General features: G+C 40.6%; 1 protein-coding gene across 1 annotated transcript in view; it reads left to right on the forward strand.

The window, feature by feature from the left end:
• The window catches only part of auts2a (activator of transcription and developmental regulator AUTS2 a), a 339,725-nt gene that overhangs the window by 299,105 nt on the left and 23,598 nt on the right, over window positions 1-17,022 (forward strand). Inside the window, 1 exon segment of the mRNA XM_084400016.1 lies at window positions 3,250-3,298. Coding sequence (XP_084256142.1) covers window positions 3,250-3,298 — 49 coding nt within the window.

Genomic DNA, 17,022 nt, shown 5'->3' on the forward strand with positions numbered 1-17,022 from the left:
ATTGTTTGTTGCAATAAATAAAAATAATTATAATAATTTTTATTATTAAAAGTTTTAATTTGTGCAAATAATGTAATAATACTTTGCTTTTCCAGCAATGTTGGTCACAATAGACTATACATGTTGAACTTAATTTTAACTCGCACAGAAAAATAAACTCATGTCTGTTGTTTGGTTGAGGCAGATGTTGGAGGTTGAGTGCATGTGGTGTTATATTGATGGAGCGTGCAGCTCCTTTTTCCCCCTGGCTCAAAGGAGAAGGGGTGAGAGATATAGAAAAGAAAAGATAAACATCCAGCAATAAGCTAACTCATTCTCTTACTCTGTTGGGGGCAGTCAAGGTCAGAGGTCACTGCAATGCGAGTCCCTTGTTAATCCATTGACCCGCAGTGCAGAGGGTTAATACTGGTTTGCTAAACCACGGGACCCCAAATCAGTCAGATTAAGGAGATTTTCCAGGAATGTCCGGCTTTATCTAAAGATTGCTGGATTGTTTGGGTTTGAGTGGCCATGGATTGAGGTTTAGTGGAATTAGATCTTCAGGCTTTTCCTCAAACCCTGGGGGAAGGAGGTAAATATTGCACCACAGTTTGGAAACACAATTAGGATCGGTCTTAGCGTATAATTGCTAAAGACGTGGTTGATCAGTTTAGTCTTTAATTCTTTTTCCTGGTGTTAAATATCCCGCCATGTTAGTCCCAACAACACACCGTGCAGCTTGCCATCTTGTTATTTTCTAAAGGTGTTGTCACATTTATCGTTGCTTGGCAAAAATTAGTGGGCAAAATCCTGTCATTTCAACAAGAATTCATGTTATCTGGAATTTCTGAATTTGGAGTTTCAAATTCACCATGATGACCACCAGAACACTGCTTGGTTTGAAAGTGACTGTTGGGTGAGCGATTTTCTACACTATTGATAGTGGACAATGGACCTTTTTCTCAGTGAAATTGCAGCAAATATGACTGTCTTAATATGCTGCATCTTTATAAATACTAAACTTTTGAACAGCTGTAAATTTGCACAACTTTGCCCCTTGCTAATTATTCAGCAGGGCAAATGGTGCTTTTCTGGGTCAGTCTGGGTGATTTTAACCCCAATGAAGGAAGGCTGTGGCTGAAGGAACCAGAGAGGTGTGTGCTGCTCATGAAGAGAGTCTCTGTCTCCCTCCCCTTCACAGTAGCTGCACCCTACTGGGAAATTCATTAGTAGCTGACATCATCCTCACTCCAGCCAGAAAGTGAAAGAATATCATTCTATCCCAGTTCCCTCCTCCTCCTGCTCCCCCCCCCCACCACCACCACCACCACCACCCCTCTCTCTCTCTCTCTCTCTCTCTCTCTCTCTCTCTCTCTCTCTCTATCTCTCTCTCTCCCTCTTGGTCGCGCCATCTCCCTGTTTGCACTTAGGACTCCGCTACCAGTAGCTCTCATTGAGCACCGTACACACACGCCCGCGCGCGCTCTCACACCCATCGTCTGTCCGGTGAAGCTGAGCGGAGGAAGCACGCTCCGTGTGTGCGAGGCAGAAAGAAGCAGGGGGTAGAAGCTGAATGAAGTCAGGTTAGAATCAGGAAGTGGGAGGACTCGGTCGCGCTGTGGGTCAATGAGAGAGTTTGTATGGATACAGGCAGCACTTGCGCGAGGAACGGGAGCCAGCGACAGGACACGAGCTTGAAACCAGCGACGATTTCGAAGAAAGGAAGCGGCGGTCTGGGTTTTTAGTGCGGTTTTACTCCACCCAAATCTGCATATAGGAGGAAAATACTGTACGCTTTGTTGGATTTTCTAGCTCTGCACGAGCGCACGGGAGAGAGGCGCGCGGATGGTTTGTCACTGAGCGCGCCCCTGACACAAAAGCCACATAAGCGGCAGCTTCCGTGAAACGACGGTTGGCGAGGATTTCAAACGGCCAATTCGCGCGAAGGGGGCGAACTGAAGGATTTCTTCACTTCTCTGCGCTCTTGGGTACCAGACACATGTCTGTCTTTGTCCGGGAGGCTCTCTCGCTTTGAGCTCTGGATGTTTTTCTTCTTCTTCTTCCCTGGGAAAAGGCTTCTTATTTTGCATGGCTGTCATTCTCTCAAAGGGAGCGAGAGGAATTCGCCGCCTGTTTATGGATTACATTGTTTGACAAGCAGAATGTGAAACGGCGTATTTACTAAACCTACTAAAAGTGATTTCTTGACTTATTTTCCTCCGTGCCAACCTCGCCACATTAAAAGGTACACCGCACCTTCATATTCCTCAGAAAAATTATCGATTAATGTTACCACAATGTCATTTGACGTTTTATGGGAATTTTAAAGCAGTTTCAGTGGATTACTCGATGGCTGGAGGATTTGGAGCGCTGTTTTCTTGTCGTTGGTTGTGAATAATTGTAGTTGAAATCTCTGCAGTGAATGTTGCCAGATGTTTTTTGGTTGTGGTTTGAATAAAAAAAAATTCGCGGTAACGCGAACGCATCGTTATGTGGAAATCTCTTGACGTCATGTGTTAATGAATGCATATCACCTTGTTATTATTATAATCATTATTATTGACATTTTTAGATCTTTAAATGACCTTAACATTTTATTTACATAGCTCGTTTTAAATGTAGCCTATAAATGTGCACATATTTGGGAAGGTTGTCCTAACTTGTCAGTATCGTTTTTGCCTCGAGCTGGTTATGGATATAACGTTAGTGTTGCTAAACCTGTCAGAATAATTGTCTTCAAATGAGCTGTTTTGTGTCCAATGTGTATCCAATGAAAGACGTAGGCAACAAGGTGTCTCTTTACAAGTTAACTTCCACGCAAAACATTTTCTGTTTGTTATTGTCTTGGTTAATAATTGCAAAATTGTTTAAAAAGTGCACATATCATTTCCTCTCGAATGACTGAGTGGAGAGCCAGGTCAGACGCTAATGGTGGACTGCAATGGTTCTATCTTTGTTGCTGGTTAACCAATTGAATTAGCCGATGCCCCTTTGACACCACATTGTCACTTAAATAGGCGTTCATTACCTAAATGCTGTGTAAATTGCAATGCTGGATGTTTGCACAATAACACAGCAATGTTAATGCGTTCAACCCGTTTCAAGTGCAGCGCATCGTTTTGCGCATGGAGCCACAGTGCCATCCAGTGGCCGCTCTGGGAAGAGACTGAATTTTTGCGCTCATTAGTGCTGCGCTACCTTTGATGATGAAGCCCACCTGCTTAGTTCTGAAGCAGATGTACTGACTCTCTTTTTGTCGCTCTCTCTCAGGGCTCAGATGCCAGCTCAGAGAAACTCTTCAGCACAGCTGCAGTTAAAGGTATGGTGGTCTTTCTTTATTCCATACTGCCAATATGCTTGTTATTGATTGTGTAAATTACAGTTCTGTAATAGTGAAATTGCTGTTGACAGATTATAATACCTGTCCCATGGAGGCACATACTCCAAATGATTGTTGTTTTATGTCAAATTACATTTGAAAGATGTAATTTTAATATTATAATCTCCAAAAAATCAACATTATAATATGAGAGAAATAACCCAGTCTTTACAATACTGTTTTATAATGTAGGTATTGTATGAGTTCTGGAACCAGCTTGCAGTTTTTGATGTGTTACAAGACAAACTAGAATCCGTCACATTATTCCAGACAACCTTATTTACCAATATCACATTCCGATTACGTTTAATGTGTTTTGCTTTCTGGGGCGGCATGGGAAATAGCGCATTTCCTCGAGGCCGACTGCGATTCCATTGACAGACACAGTGTGTTGTATTCGTGTTTTCTCACAGCGTATGGGCTGAGAGAAATCCATCTGAGCCACTCTGTTAAACAGATCCCAATGTGCTGCTGAGTGATGAATGAGAAAATCCATTTCAGGCGCGCAGCATGTGTAAACGCCACACACTGGGTCCCATGTGCAGCGGCGTCTGGCTTCTGTTATGGAAATTGATTAGTTGTGAAATGCTAAATAAAGGTGCTGGATCTGCGGCACAGACGGTAGTAGAAGAAGCAGTTCTACCCTGCTGCTGGCTTGATACTCCGTGTGTGTGATATTGTTTGTCGTGTCTATTTTAAAAGCCTGCTTTGTATTTATACATTGAGGAGCTGCGATGTGCACACTGTCTGTTCTTTGTGTGTATGTAAACGTCCCGCCATGTGCGTAGGAAGTTTGTTCGTGTTGAGACTGCGGTAAGAACGTGCAAGTCAAAGGATCCGAGGCATTGAGAGCGGAGTCAGTTGAGTTGCTTTTAAAACCTCAGTGTCTTTAGACAGCAGGAGCCCATCAGCACACTGCTAATTTGCTCTTAAAGCCTTTGGAATTTGAGCTCCCCCATTTTACAAACCCCAGGCAGGCCAACATAATGGAGCCCAGCCTTGTGAATCCACATTCCTCTGTAATGGTGCGTTACTAGGATGGAGAGCATGATGGGTGGGGTGGGGGGGCGACGGAGGCTGGAAAGAGATCTGACCCCGGGGAGGACGTGAGAGAGGACGACTGATTGATGCCGACAAGCCTTTTTCCTCCTTTTTCCCCTTGCTTCACTCCCTCGGGACCCCAAACACATTTCCCACATTCTGCTCTTTGAAGGCCTTTAGAGGTTTGATTTGTGTGGTTCAGAGGGGTGCTGAATTGCGACCCTTTTTTTTTTCCGGAAAGGCTTTCCCTCCTGGAGACGCCTCTCCGTGGCCATTACGACCCCTCTGAAAGGATTAAAACTCTCTTTATGCGCCTTAAACTAACACATGCCCGCCTCCTCTGCTTCTGAAAAGCTGGCGCTTGGGAAACAGTACACAAATATGCTTTCTCTTCTCACTGACTGGCAGGCCACTTCGTCTCCCTCCAGACTCTATTTCCATTTAAATGTGTCTTTTCTCTGTATTTTCCCTCTCTCCTTCACGTCCCCTTGTCCCCTTCTCGCCTTGCCATATGCAAATCTTTTCAGTGGCAGAAGGGATGGAGAAAAGAGGATCGTCCTCCAAAGCACAGGTGTTAATGAACTGTGGTATTTTTATTGGAGGGTTTTAGGATGATAAAGACGCTGAGTGTACACAGGACGCTGCTCTCTGTTACAGAGGATTATCCGTCACTCAGACTCATAACCTTTATAAACAAAAGAAGAAAGAGAACGCAGGACTGAAGAGCAGAGAGACAGGCAACAGAAAAGATGTCAATATTTGCCTGGAGCCTATCGAGAGAGACTCTCTGTTGTTTTTCACACTCAGGTGTTTGATGCTCACAAAATGCCTCACATTCAACAGCTAGATGAGACGGAACCGGAACGAAATATATAGATCAAACTCCACAAGAGCAAAGCAAAACTGATCTTAGATTATTTATTGGTCTGTAGGCCATTTTGAAAGCTGGAGAGGGAAGGTGATAAAAAGTTGTTGGAGGCAGAGGATCGAGAAGCGAGTTGCATGCATCAGACTTGATATGCTAACTACTAGGTCATGGCCCTGACAAAATATCTTAGAGTTGATCTTGTTCTGCTTAATTTGTGTTTGTGTGACTTGTAAGCTTCAGGAAGTCTGATTGCATAGATTCCCACTTAACATGTTCTTTAGCCAAATTAGACCCTCTTCTCTGCTCTCCTATTTTCTCCTCTTCTTCTCTCCCTCCTGATGTTTTGTGTAATTGTTGCTTGTTTTATTTTTTTCTCTCCTCATTGCTCCATCTCTCACTCCTATTAAGCAGAATCATTAAATGTTCGACTTAATTACTGTCTCTCTTACATAGCCTGCAGGTGGCTGCCAACCAGTCTGCCTCAATTAGTGTATTCATCGCCCTCGTCTTGTGTTTCTAAGAAGCCTTTTTGCTCGATTTCGGATCAAGTTAGAGTGAAAACAGCCATGTAAAGGTCCTTCAAATGAACTGTGACCAGTTAACTACTTCTTTTCAGATTCTGAGATTTTATAGCAGTATTTATGTATATTTGATGTCTTTTGCAATTACATTGTTCCCTCCATGCTGTTCAAAGTGGGACCAAACTGTTTACAAACATAATACAAATAATTCATTTGTATTATTTTTCTGTCATTTTCTCAAGATCACAAGAAAAATAAGTCCAGGACCTTAAGAAAATGACAAAAAAAAAGAAAAAAAAAACCAAAGCTTCTGTGATATTCTAATTTGGTGGTGTTATGAATTTAAGATTGGTTGACTTTGGATATCCTGACAAAAAATGATCTTGGAGTTTTCTTCAAGATGCGTCTGAAAGGGGTCTGTCCAGTGCAAGAACATAGAGGGAACATTGATTGCAACTATGAAGTAGTATGATTAATGTTATGTACTGCTATGTACGATTATTTTACAGATTATATTTTTATGTTAAGCAGTTATTTTTTCTCGCTATGAAAATAGAGCACTTCTAATATGGCAGCTAATTTTAAAACACTTGTTAAGTAATGATCAGATTCTCTATATTCAATGTAAAGCCAAGCTTCTACGTTTTAAAACGACACCTATTTTGTGATAACCCCGCTTTGGATTTAAGAGGTTAAGTTTTACGATTAATTGATTAATTAAACAATAATCGATTATGGTCATTTCTGTAAATTGACATCCCTATTATGAAGTAATTAATTTTATAATGTCTGATATAATGTTTGTTGCTGAGTATAAATTGAGTCTGACATTGTATTGGCCACATTTAGACTTGGATGATAAGACAGGGCCCTGCTCATTACAGACCCCTCTCCAGATACCTCTCTCTTTCTCTCTCTCTCTCTCTCTCTCTCTCTCTCTCTCTCTCTCTCTCTCTGTTTTATTTATGCCTGGTCACGTGTTCTAAAATCTAGCTACCACCACCAGTCACACAATGTCTGTGGTACACGTCTAATGCACAATGTAATATTTATGTATGTTTAGTACTTGGTTTGGTTGCTTGTAAATAAAAATAACAGAACCTGGTCAGTTATCTCTTACAGTAATATGTGAATGAGCACTGTACAGCTCAGACAGGCTCAATCAACGACACATGCAAGCATGCAGGGCAGCTGAGCGTTCATCTGAAGAGCAGGACTCCGGTGAGGCCTTGTGTGGATGGTGTAATTTCTCCGACAATGACATTGTCGAGAGATTGAAAAAGAGGGGAATAGAGGCTGAAGAGAAGGAATGAAGAGGTGGAGAGATGAAGTTTGAGGCAGATGAGAGTTGTTAAGAGCTGGATGGATGGATGTGGAGAGCTCTTGAGATAGCGGAGCATTCGCTGAGTGCTGTAGTCTCACAAATGTCTGAAGCTTCAGGAGTGTATGTGTGTTAGTATGAATGTTTGCATTTTTCATGTGCTTGACACTGGCATTAAAGGCTCAACTTAAGGTTCATAGGAACAGTAAATAACTAGAATAACAAAGTGCTGTAAACTGTAAAACCATTTGTGTTTGTTTACAAAATTAATTAAAATAATATAACAATAACAATATAACATATAAAAAATAAGTTTGCAACACCAGGCATCATAATGGACTTTTTTTGTACAGCTAAAATAACTGGAAGCGGTCGACACTGGAAGCCTTGCACTTAAAGTTAAAAATGGCTCGTGTGATAGAAAAAAGCTGGATAAAATAGATAGTTTTAACTCTAAAATCTGATTGGACGGGGCACGTTTAAGCCATTAAATAAACAGGACATGATCCCTACACAAAACCGTTGTTAAATGTATACTCATCAGTGTCTGCAATTTTTTTTTCTTCATTCAGAAAGTTGTGTTCATGTAATGATCTTGTGCCATTTTGTTAGCCTAAAGTCTACACTGCAAATGAGCTTCTTTTTAAAGCATTACAAGCGATGATTGCATTTTATTATTTACAAAGCTGTTCTCAGTCAGCTCGACTATGCTTCCTCAAGCTGAGCTAGAAGTTTATCTGTATTTCGACTCGACATAGGCTATCTCTATGGATATGGCTTCATAGTTTGTATAGAGACAGGCTGTAATTTATGGCTCTGTGAAAGTGTGTTTGATGAGAGATGGGCTGTAATTCACAGCACACTGCATTTGTAGTCTGCAGTGATGTCTCATCCCCTGACACACAAACACACAGAGGTTAACACACCATGGCCATCATCCTGATTTACTGCCCAAGGCCAGCAAACAATAGCACCACCCACTCTCACAGCCTGCCCAGTGATGCATGAGTGTGTGTGGATGTCTTTATGTATGAGTAAGCATTGTTGTATGACCATATGAATATTGTTTTTCCAGTAGGCTTGCTATAAGTGGTTTTCCTGCCATGGGGGAAACAAGAGTGTTTTAAAACAGCTATAAGTAGAGCCGCACACTAGCGGAGCGGAGGAGAGGTGGGGATGCCGTGGAACTGGTGATGAATTGGAAGTCAGACACTCGTTTAACGCTATCCATCATCTCAGTCCATCCCGCCTGTAGTCATAACACAACCATGACTGCACTCCTACACTCTCTCAATTTGTCCCTCTCTCTCTCAAAGAGGTCATTCCGAGGTTGTTCCCAAACCCCAAAGGTTGAAGGACTAAGGAGTAAATCCATTCATCTTGGTGACTGGAGGAGGATGCAGAGAGAGAGGAAAAAAGAAATGCCAGGGAGACAAGTCATTGTGTAAACATTACTATATCCGACATGTCACAATAAACGCGGAGAGTCTGGAAGCCATCAAGCTAAATGAAAGTTATGTGCAAACATTAAAATGGGCTGCACTCCAGAGATAAACGTAGAGCCTACTACTTAGGGGCATATGGCAACTGCTAGCAACACTTTTGGACTTCTTTTTTCACGTGACGTCTCATCAGAGAAGAATTGAGCAAAGTTTTTTGAATCACTCAATAGCGTCATAGGTCACCTTTGTGGTTTGGAATATATGTAAGTCTAAATGTGGGAGATTAATTCTAATTCAGATGCCATGATGAGCTCAGGTATGTTAGAGTGCATACAAAGACAGTCTCTAATTTTCATTCTCATTGAGTTTTCTTGAGTCAAAAAGATTTTAAAGTGTTGCAAATATCATCTTTTGGTGGAAGGGCTTTTTGTACCGCTGCCCCAACTCTTTGGAATTCTATTGAAAAAGTTGTATTGCAGTTTCCACAAAAAAACTGTTTTCAACATTTATAATAATACTAATTGTTTCTTGAGCAACAAATCAGCATATTAGAATGATTTCTGAAGGATCATGTGACACTGAAGACTGGAGTAATAATGCTGAAAATTCAGCTTTGCAATCACAGGAATAAATTACATTTTTATAATATATTCAGTGGAAAACTTATTTTAATTCATGATATTTTACAATATTACTTTTTTTATCAAATAAATACAACCCTGGTGAACCTACCACAAACTTTTGAATGTTACTGTATTTGTGTGTTTATGCTTTTTTCCAGAACGTATTTCACAATGCTTTGGCAATTCAAAGTGGACTTATGTTCGTTGTCTGTGCTTAATCTGAAAAGTCTGTGTATGTAAAATATCTGCTGGTCTTACCACCTGCATTGTCCTTGATAGACGGTGGTTGACTGACACGAATGAGTGACTGAAAGCAGAAGTGAAAAGGCTCCCTGTGGTTGTAACCCTGCCTTACACGTGTGATGACATCACCTTGTAGCTCCCATTCCTTCTGTTTGGACAAGATGAACATTTATTTTATTTTCTCTCCCCTCTGTTTCTTTCCCTCTTGCTCCCTTTTTTTCATCTTTTCCAAGGTCTGTCGTATAATTATGCATGTGGCATTTCAAGGTCTCTGTTGTAACAGAGCCATTCATAAGCGGAGCTCCCGACAAGGTGTGTGTTTGTTTGTATATGTGCTTAAGTAGGCTATATTTTAACAAAAACTTCAAAGAATCATTAATTAATCTGGAAAGCCAGTGCTCTTATGGAAGAGGTATGAGTAATCATGGGATATAATGAGCACAAAAACTGCAACACATTCTCCTGATTATATTAAACTTCCTGAATTTTGTAAAGTTCACGCCCCTGCCTTCAAGGTCACAAATCAGTTAAGATAAAGGTAAAGCTTCATTTGGAGGAACTGATCCTGTATCAGCTAATTCACATAGTCTTTGTTCAGTTCACCCCAGCACCTCAACAAGTCTTTGCACATCTGCAGATGTATGTTTGTGTGTTTGATGGTCTTCTTGCCTGGCTGTGAATGAGTAAACAAATGTAATCCCCTCAATTTCTTTCTCAATACTCCACTGGAAAATGTATTAAAATGCCAGCCCATGTGTTTAACCAATGCAAGATTAGACCTACGGCTTAAGTTGTCAGACCAAGATTTTGCTTAGCATAACCTTATAATGTTGGGAAATCATTAGTGTTTTCTAAGGTCCAGCTGCTTGAAGAGATGGTTTAATTGCCTGTCTAATTGCTCTGTCATCACAGATTGTAACACATCTTAGATTTGCAGATTTAAGTCCAGAGAGCAGTTAGTAGGCGTTTTGTGCTGAAGTCTCTGATTTGAAGTCGTATAGACACAACTGTGCCATTAAAACTGAAAGAGGAGCTGTTGCAGCTGTATGAAGTTCAGGAGGTAAAGCAGTTTTCCAGCATAGCTGCTAGATGTTTTTTCTATAGATGAGCACCAGCCTGAAGTAGGATCAAGCTGGTCAGGAACTGTGACCTATAAAAAGAGAGAGTGAGAGAGAGAGAAATACCTTGTGGACACCCATGGTGGTAGCCAAGGATAGACACTTTGACTGACCACCTTCTGGGTGGGATAACTGCCTCTCTGCCACCCCTGTGGTCCCTCGGGGAAGAGAGCTCCTCACTCAAATAGTAAACACTGAAACGCTCAGTTGAATGGCGGGGGGTCGAGGCACAGCTGGTGAACAGACTGAGTTCTGAATGTGAGCTCATATCTAGGAAAAGCAGAGTATTAATTGCTCCCTGAAGAATGTATGCTTCCTAACTCAAGCCTCCCTCCATCTCCCAGCATTACTTCTGCTGACTCTCACTCATACCTATCCAGGGTAAAAATAAACACCTTTTGCCCTGTAGGCCAGGATTAGGAACACCTCTCCTCACCTCGGTCGCTCTCTGTTTCCATCACTTCTGCTAAATTCTCTGTTGAAATGTTAGTCAGAAGTCTCAGAGCTCCCCATTTGAGCGATCACTCAATCCATGACTGTCCTTCAGAGCAGTGTTTATGTGCCAAGATGGAGAACTTGCATGTATATAACTTAAAGAAGTACTGTGCCCAGATATGTTTACATACCACGAAATAAACAATATAGTAAAATCTCTAATGATGGTCGTGGTTAAATCTCTCCCGGTTAGAGAGATTTATCGGTCTGCCGATTTTATCGGCCGATATGATTTTTTTTTTAAAAGCTAGCAGAATTCGACGTTTCTAAACTAAAACGCAGTAGTGTGGATGGGGCCTCAGGCCAGCTTGTGGTTGCTCTGGAGAATTCTTTGCTAAAGGGAAAATCCAATGTGTGCTTTCTTATAAATAAGCACTAATGAAGTGTGAAATATTCAATTTTATCACCATTTCCACACTCGGGCCATGGTTTCATAAGCTGCATGAAGAACTATCCCACACGCAGGATTGTCACCATCTGTTCCAGATTACATTGCTCTTAGAAGATGCTGTTTGACTTCGGTTTTAAATGGCAGCCTTTATCCTGTGCATCAAGTTCTATTCAAACAGTGACATACTAAACCAGATATTTCAGTTTGGGCCTCAATGCTTGGGCTTAGGGGACACTGGAAAAGCAAACAACTCACCCAGCTGAGGACTGCTTTTAGATTAGATACAACAAAAACACACACACAAATGCATTGAATTCTGATGGCTAGTGCCTACCAACATACACTCTGGAGACTCACACACACGGGTTAGTTTGCTTCCCTTGGCCTCAGACATGTTATGTGTTTCTACACTCGGCCCGTCACAAGTATGTGTGTGTCAATGTGTCCATCTGAGCCACTGCCTCCTCTGAGAGTGCTGCCCTGCACAGAGCCGGCATTGTTCTAATAGTAACCCAACCCAAGGTCTCCCTCAGTCATTGGACTGTCCCATCCTCTGTCGTATTGAAAGGTGTGTTGAGAGACTCCCGAGGCAGCTGGCTGTTTTGGCTTCCCTTAACATTTAAAATAAACGAAGTAAGACGTATAGAACACACTCACTGAATACTTCACCAGCCTTGCGTCACTCACTTCAGCCACGGTTTCCTTCGATCAACACAAGAATGACCAATTGAGTTTGATTTTAAAGGAAGAGCTTGTTAAAGTATAACAGGAAGGTAAATGATGCAAACAGGGGAATAAGAGAGAAGAAAGAGACTCTGCTTTGGATTCTGGATTTATTTGGCAACAGGTTAAGCCAAAGGATTGGTTTACGGCCATGCCCTAGGAAGGCTGAGTTTCCAGGTGGCTCAGTCCTAACACCCCTTAGGCATACACACACAGAAACAGCATGTGTGTCTCTAATCTCCAACTTACTGAAACATGAGTCTTGGGTAATGAGGGGGCTTTACACACACACAGGCTGTGTGAGCTGGTAAGTGCCAGTATTGGTAGGCTGTTGGAGGACTTATGTTTCCAGAGATCTCAGTGAAGGGCAGCATTCTGTCCCCCATGTCACACATTCATAGAGACAGAGAGGCACTGAGTGCAGTTTCTGCCCTGTTTGAATGGATTAAAAACATTTAGCTGTGAAACCTGAGTGAGAGAAAGGACTGATTGAAGTTCCCTGAGGGACACACCACTAACAGTGATCTAAAGAGGAGGAATTCAGGTGGTGTCAAAGTGTTAATATTGTAGCAAATGCACTCACTCACTTATTAATATGCACACTTTATAGTTAGTAGTAGATATGCCTGATATATTTAAATCATATTAATACAGGCAAATAATACTTACTGTATTTTTTAAGTAATCAAAACTTTTTAAACTATTGTAATTTATTTATATAAATAATACATGATATTTATTACTTATATAAATAATACATTGCAAATTGAAATACATTTTTATTGGACGCAGACAATTATAAATATGTATTAATATAAAAATGTTACAAACCAGTAAATAATATACCATTATATAACTAAGCAGCCACAACAAAGCAGTTTATATTAAAAGATAAAGATTTATAAAAAAATAATAACAAAGATTTTTAGATATATTTTATATTTAAAAATACATTGAGTCCCTCATTCAACGTAGGTCAAGGATATTTTTTACCCTGTTGTATCAAGCTCCACTAATTACCATATGGCGTATTGGCGATCGTTTCTTTTGTGTAGAATGCTATGTGTGAGCACCCGTTGGGGTTGTTATTAATCTCTGTAGGTGATGTCAGTCTAACTGTTCTTCACTGTGTGTCAAGTCCTTTGCGGCCTTGTCTACCGCAGAATTCATTGCGCGCCAGTGACAACAGGATTTTTTTTTTTTTTTTTTACAAACCACGCATAAACATCTTTTTCTCAAAACTATAAACTTTTACATACATGCTGCTCACATATTATTGTAGCTGAGTTTGTGCTCAATGCAGTTTAAATGAAAATGTTACAAGTAACAGAAATAAGCACAAATGTCAGGGCATGTCATAACACCTCCTGGACCCAGAAAACACCTCAGAACCCGGAGGGTTAAACGCAAGTATTGGGTTTCAACTTACTCAAAAATCTAATGATACAAATGTAAAAAAAAACAAAAAAAAAAACTTTAAAGCGGTTCAAATGTTTGCTTATATCTTATTAAGATGCGATTATGTCTAGTTCATAGCTACTCTTAATTCAGGGCCTGAATTTCGCTTTGGAAAATAGGTTATTCTCAATTTTTTTATTACATTTATCTCACCTAAATGTTTGCTCACTTACTGCATTTTTACAATGGGGTCATTTTGTTGTTAAGAGTTTACACAACACAAGGCTGCTTGATTTCAATCTTTGAATTAAATTGAAAAAAATAGATACGAATAAATACAATAGAATAAAGATACAAAAACAGAAATATAGAGAAACGGTTTTGGGTAGGTCTAACACTAGTATACAGAAATACAGAAACTGAATGAAGTAATCAAATGTAAAATAACACTGGATAGTCTTTAAGTCCTGACTAAATTAAATACATAGGCTATTAATCCTGATAACTTACAATTAAAGCTGTCTTTTGTTGTTTTGAGCATCTAGACTATGCTTATTTAAGACATTCACGACTGTGTTTACGAGGATACTCACCAAGACCGGAATTTTGACACAATTGTGCATGTTTTTTTCTGTGAAAGCGATATAATCAGTGAAAAAGAACTTTTGTTACTTGCAAGGTGGCTTTACTCTATGTATGCATGCAGAGAAAAACATCTCTCAGAGAGCGCGCGAGTACTGAATAGTTTAAAATCACTTAAATGTTTAAACTGGTAAGACTTAAAAAGACATGACAATGATAAACTTTAGTTATGATGCAATGCGTTATTCGTTTGTGCAAGTGACAATTCCTTCATGTCACGACTAACGCGACTAAACGCGAGAGTGTAGTATCGCCGCCTGCAGCGCGCTTTACACTTGCCTTGTGCAACTCATTTTAAGAGAGAGAGAGATAGAGAGAAGGACTCAGCACCGCTGAACACTCACACTGTTTGTGAAATTGCGTCTCGGAGAAAGTTTTAAAATGATTGATTTGATTTCATACTCTGGATTCATTCATTTACTCATACAATGTACATGCTAACTTAAATCAATATTTGCGGGAATTTCCTGCATTATAAGTTGGAGACCTGCGGCAATTAATAAAAATTATGCGCAATACCCGCAATCCCGCGCCGAAATTCAAGCCTTGCTTAATTTAGGGATGCACCGATCCACATTTTTTCACTTCCGATCCGATCCCGATACCTGAATTTGGATATCGGCCGATACCGATACTATTCCGATACCAGAGCTGTGTTTGCTTTAATATTATTATTATCATTTTTGTTTATTTTATATGATGCTGAAATAAACTTCTCTCAACAGGCAAGTAATAATATGTTATGTACGTAGCCTATGTATGCATGTATGTCCCAAAAGGCAACTTGAGGTAAGGAAGTTATAAGGTCAGAAAAGGAAGTCAGAAAAACAGGAAATCCTGTTAACAGGAAAAATCCCGTTAACAGGAAAAATCCCATTCTGAAAAAAAAATATGCAACTGGGGTTTCAAATTGATTGTCATGTCAATATTTATTACATTCCCAAAATGTCAAATACTTGCGTCTTGAAATATAAGAAAAGTGCAAGTGTAAACATCTTACACACACACTATCTGAAGGGTGATCCGATGCAGTAAATGCTCGATCAACATCAGCATCGTGGAAACAAACAAGCGGATTTTGCCTCAGACGCGCGTCGATTTCGCTTCAAACTTTTGCTTTTTACGCACGTCAATTTTTCTCTGGACGCGCTAATGGATTCAAAATATTCAAGCGTCTAACTAGACGCGGTAGACGCGAATTTGACGCGCTATTCGCGTTTGGTGTGAACGCACAGTAACGTGGTGCTTTTTTAAATGTTTGATTGCGTTCGTTGTGTTGTACGACGCGAGGGAGCTTCAAAGGACTCATTGCATCATTGCAAACATTGCATTTTGCTGTCTTGCTCTGCGGTGTTTCCAGTGTGAAGTATTTCCACACAGCGGACGTTGTTGGCTAGCCGCAAACTGCGGAATGGATTTCCTGAGCGGGAGCGTGTCTCATAACTCTGTGTCTCATTGAGCCGCGCCTCCGTTCAGGAAATCCATTCCGCAGTTTGCAGACAGCTAACAGACTAGCCGGCGGGAATCACTTTTGTCATTTCAGCAGACGTTAAAGCGAGCGCAGACATGATGACTCATGGATATCGGATATCTCCGCAGGTTGGATCGGGAAAATCCGATACGTGAATTACGCTGGTATCGGGTCCGATACCGATACTGGATCGGATCGGCCCCATCCCTAGCTTAATTATGTACTGAATGGACAATGATGAACATCTTTAGACAGTTTGTGAACCCTGTTTTGTTTTCAGACAGTTTAATATAACTTTCAAAAAAGTTACTACAAACGGTACTGTCACTCATCATCAGCAGCTGTCACAGTTGCTAGCCAAGAAGAACAGTCCTCTGTAGGCTAAACCGTCCCATTTAACATCGCTTAGTATGACCTTCACGGCCTTCAAAAGCGTGGCCTTTGAAGTACGAGTCCTTTGAAGGATGCAGCCTTTGAATTAGGACACAGCCAGACACTCAGTTCTCCACCTTCTTAAACACTATGGTACAATCCACTGGGTTAAACCACTCACCGCTGGGGCCAAATGAAGCTGTGTGTGTCATTCAACCACTACACATGACGCTAGTTATATGGCAGGACAAAACAGCAATCACAAGCAGCAGGTGGACCTGCTAGTTGATTAGGTGTGTGTGTGAATATAATCTCTACTGGTGTGTTCCTTTTGTCATACTGAGTTTAGAGCTACTTCATTAGTTTATGAATCACTGAAATAGCAACGAGGAGTTAAGGTGATGGAAAGACTCTGATTTCCGTTCCATTCGGTTACTGACAGTAAACTTATGTGAAGTGAATACTTGTTATCCTTTTTGTAGAATAAGTAGGGGTTACATGCCAGTTATGGTGTGCTCGCCATCTACTAGTGTGAAAGTGTGTGTGTGTACTTTGAACGCTGTGACTGCAACAGGATCTTACCACAACTGTCTCACTTTTTACAGTGGGCATCTGTTCGACATAATGCTCTTGTGTCCTGTATTAAAATCTTTGATGACTACAAGGTCACATGGAGACTCAGTTCAGGTTTGGTTTCTCTGTGGATGCCGACTTGCATGGCTGCTTTACTAGCTGTTAATATTTACAGTCATACCAACTTTTACCCAAAGCATTATAGGTACCTGCTTTTCAGAAAGGTAAGAGGGTTAGTTTAACAGAGAATGTCTGTAAGAGGTGTAGACAGGGTGAAATTAACATCGGCTTCTAGCTAAATATGGAGGGTTTTTTGCTTGTGACCCCTGGGGCTGTGTTATAGAAACTTCCTATCTTAATTCTTGCCAAGTTATATTTCCAAAGTGAAGTTACTAGGGATGGGCATTTCAAGCAAAAATTAT

The sequence above is a fragment of the Rutilus rutilus genome, assembly GCF_951802725.1.
Source record: "Rutilus rutilus genome assembly, chromosome: 25".
In the NCBI taxonomy this organism is placed as follows: domain Eukaryota; kingdom Metazoa; phylum Chordata; class Actinopteri; order Cypriniformes; family Leuciscidae; genus Rutilus; species Rutilus rutilus.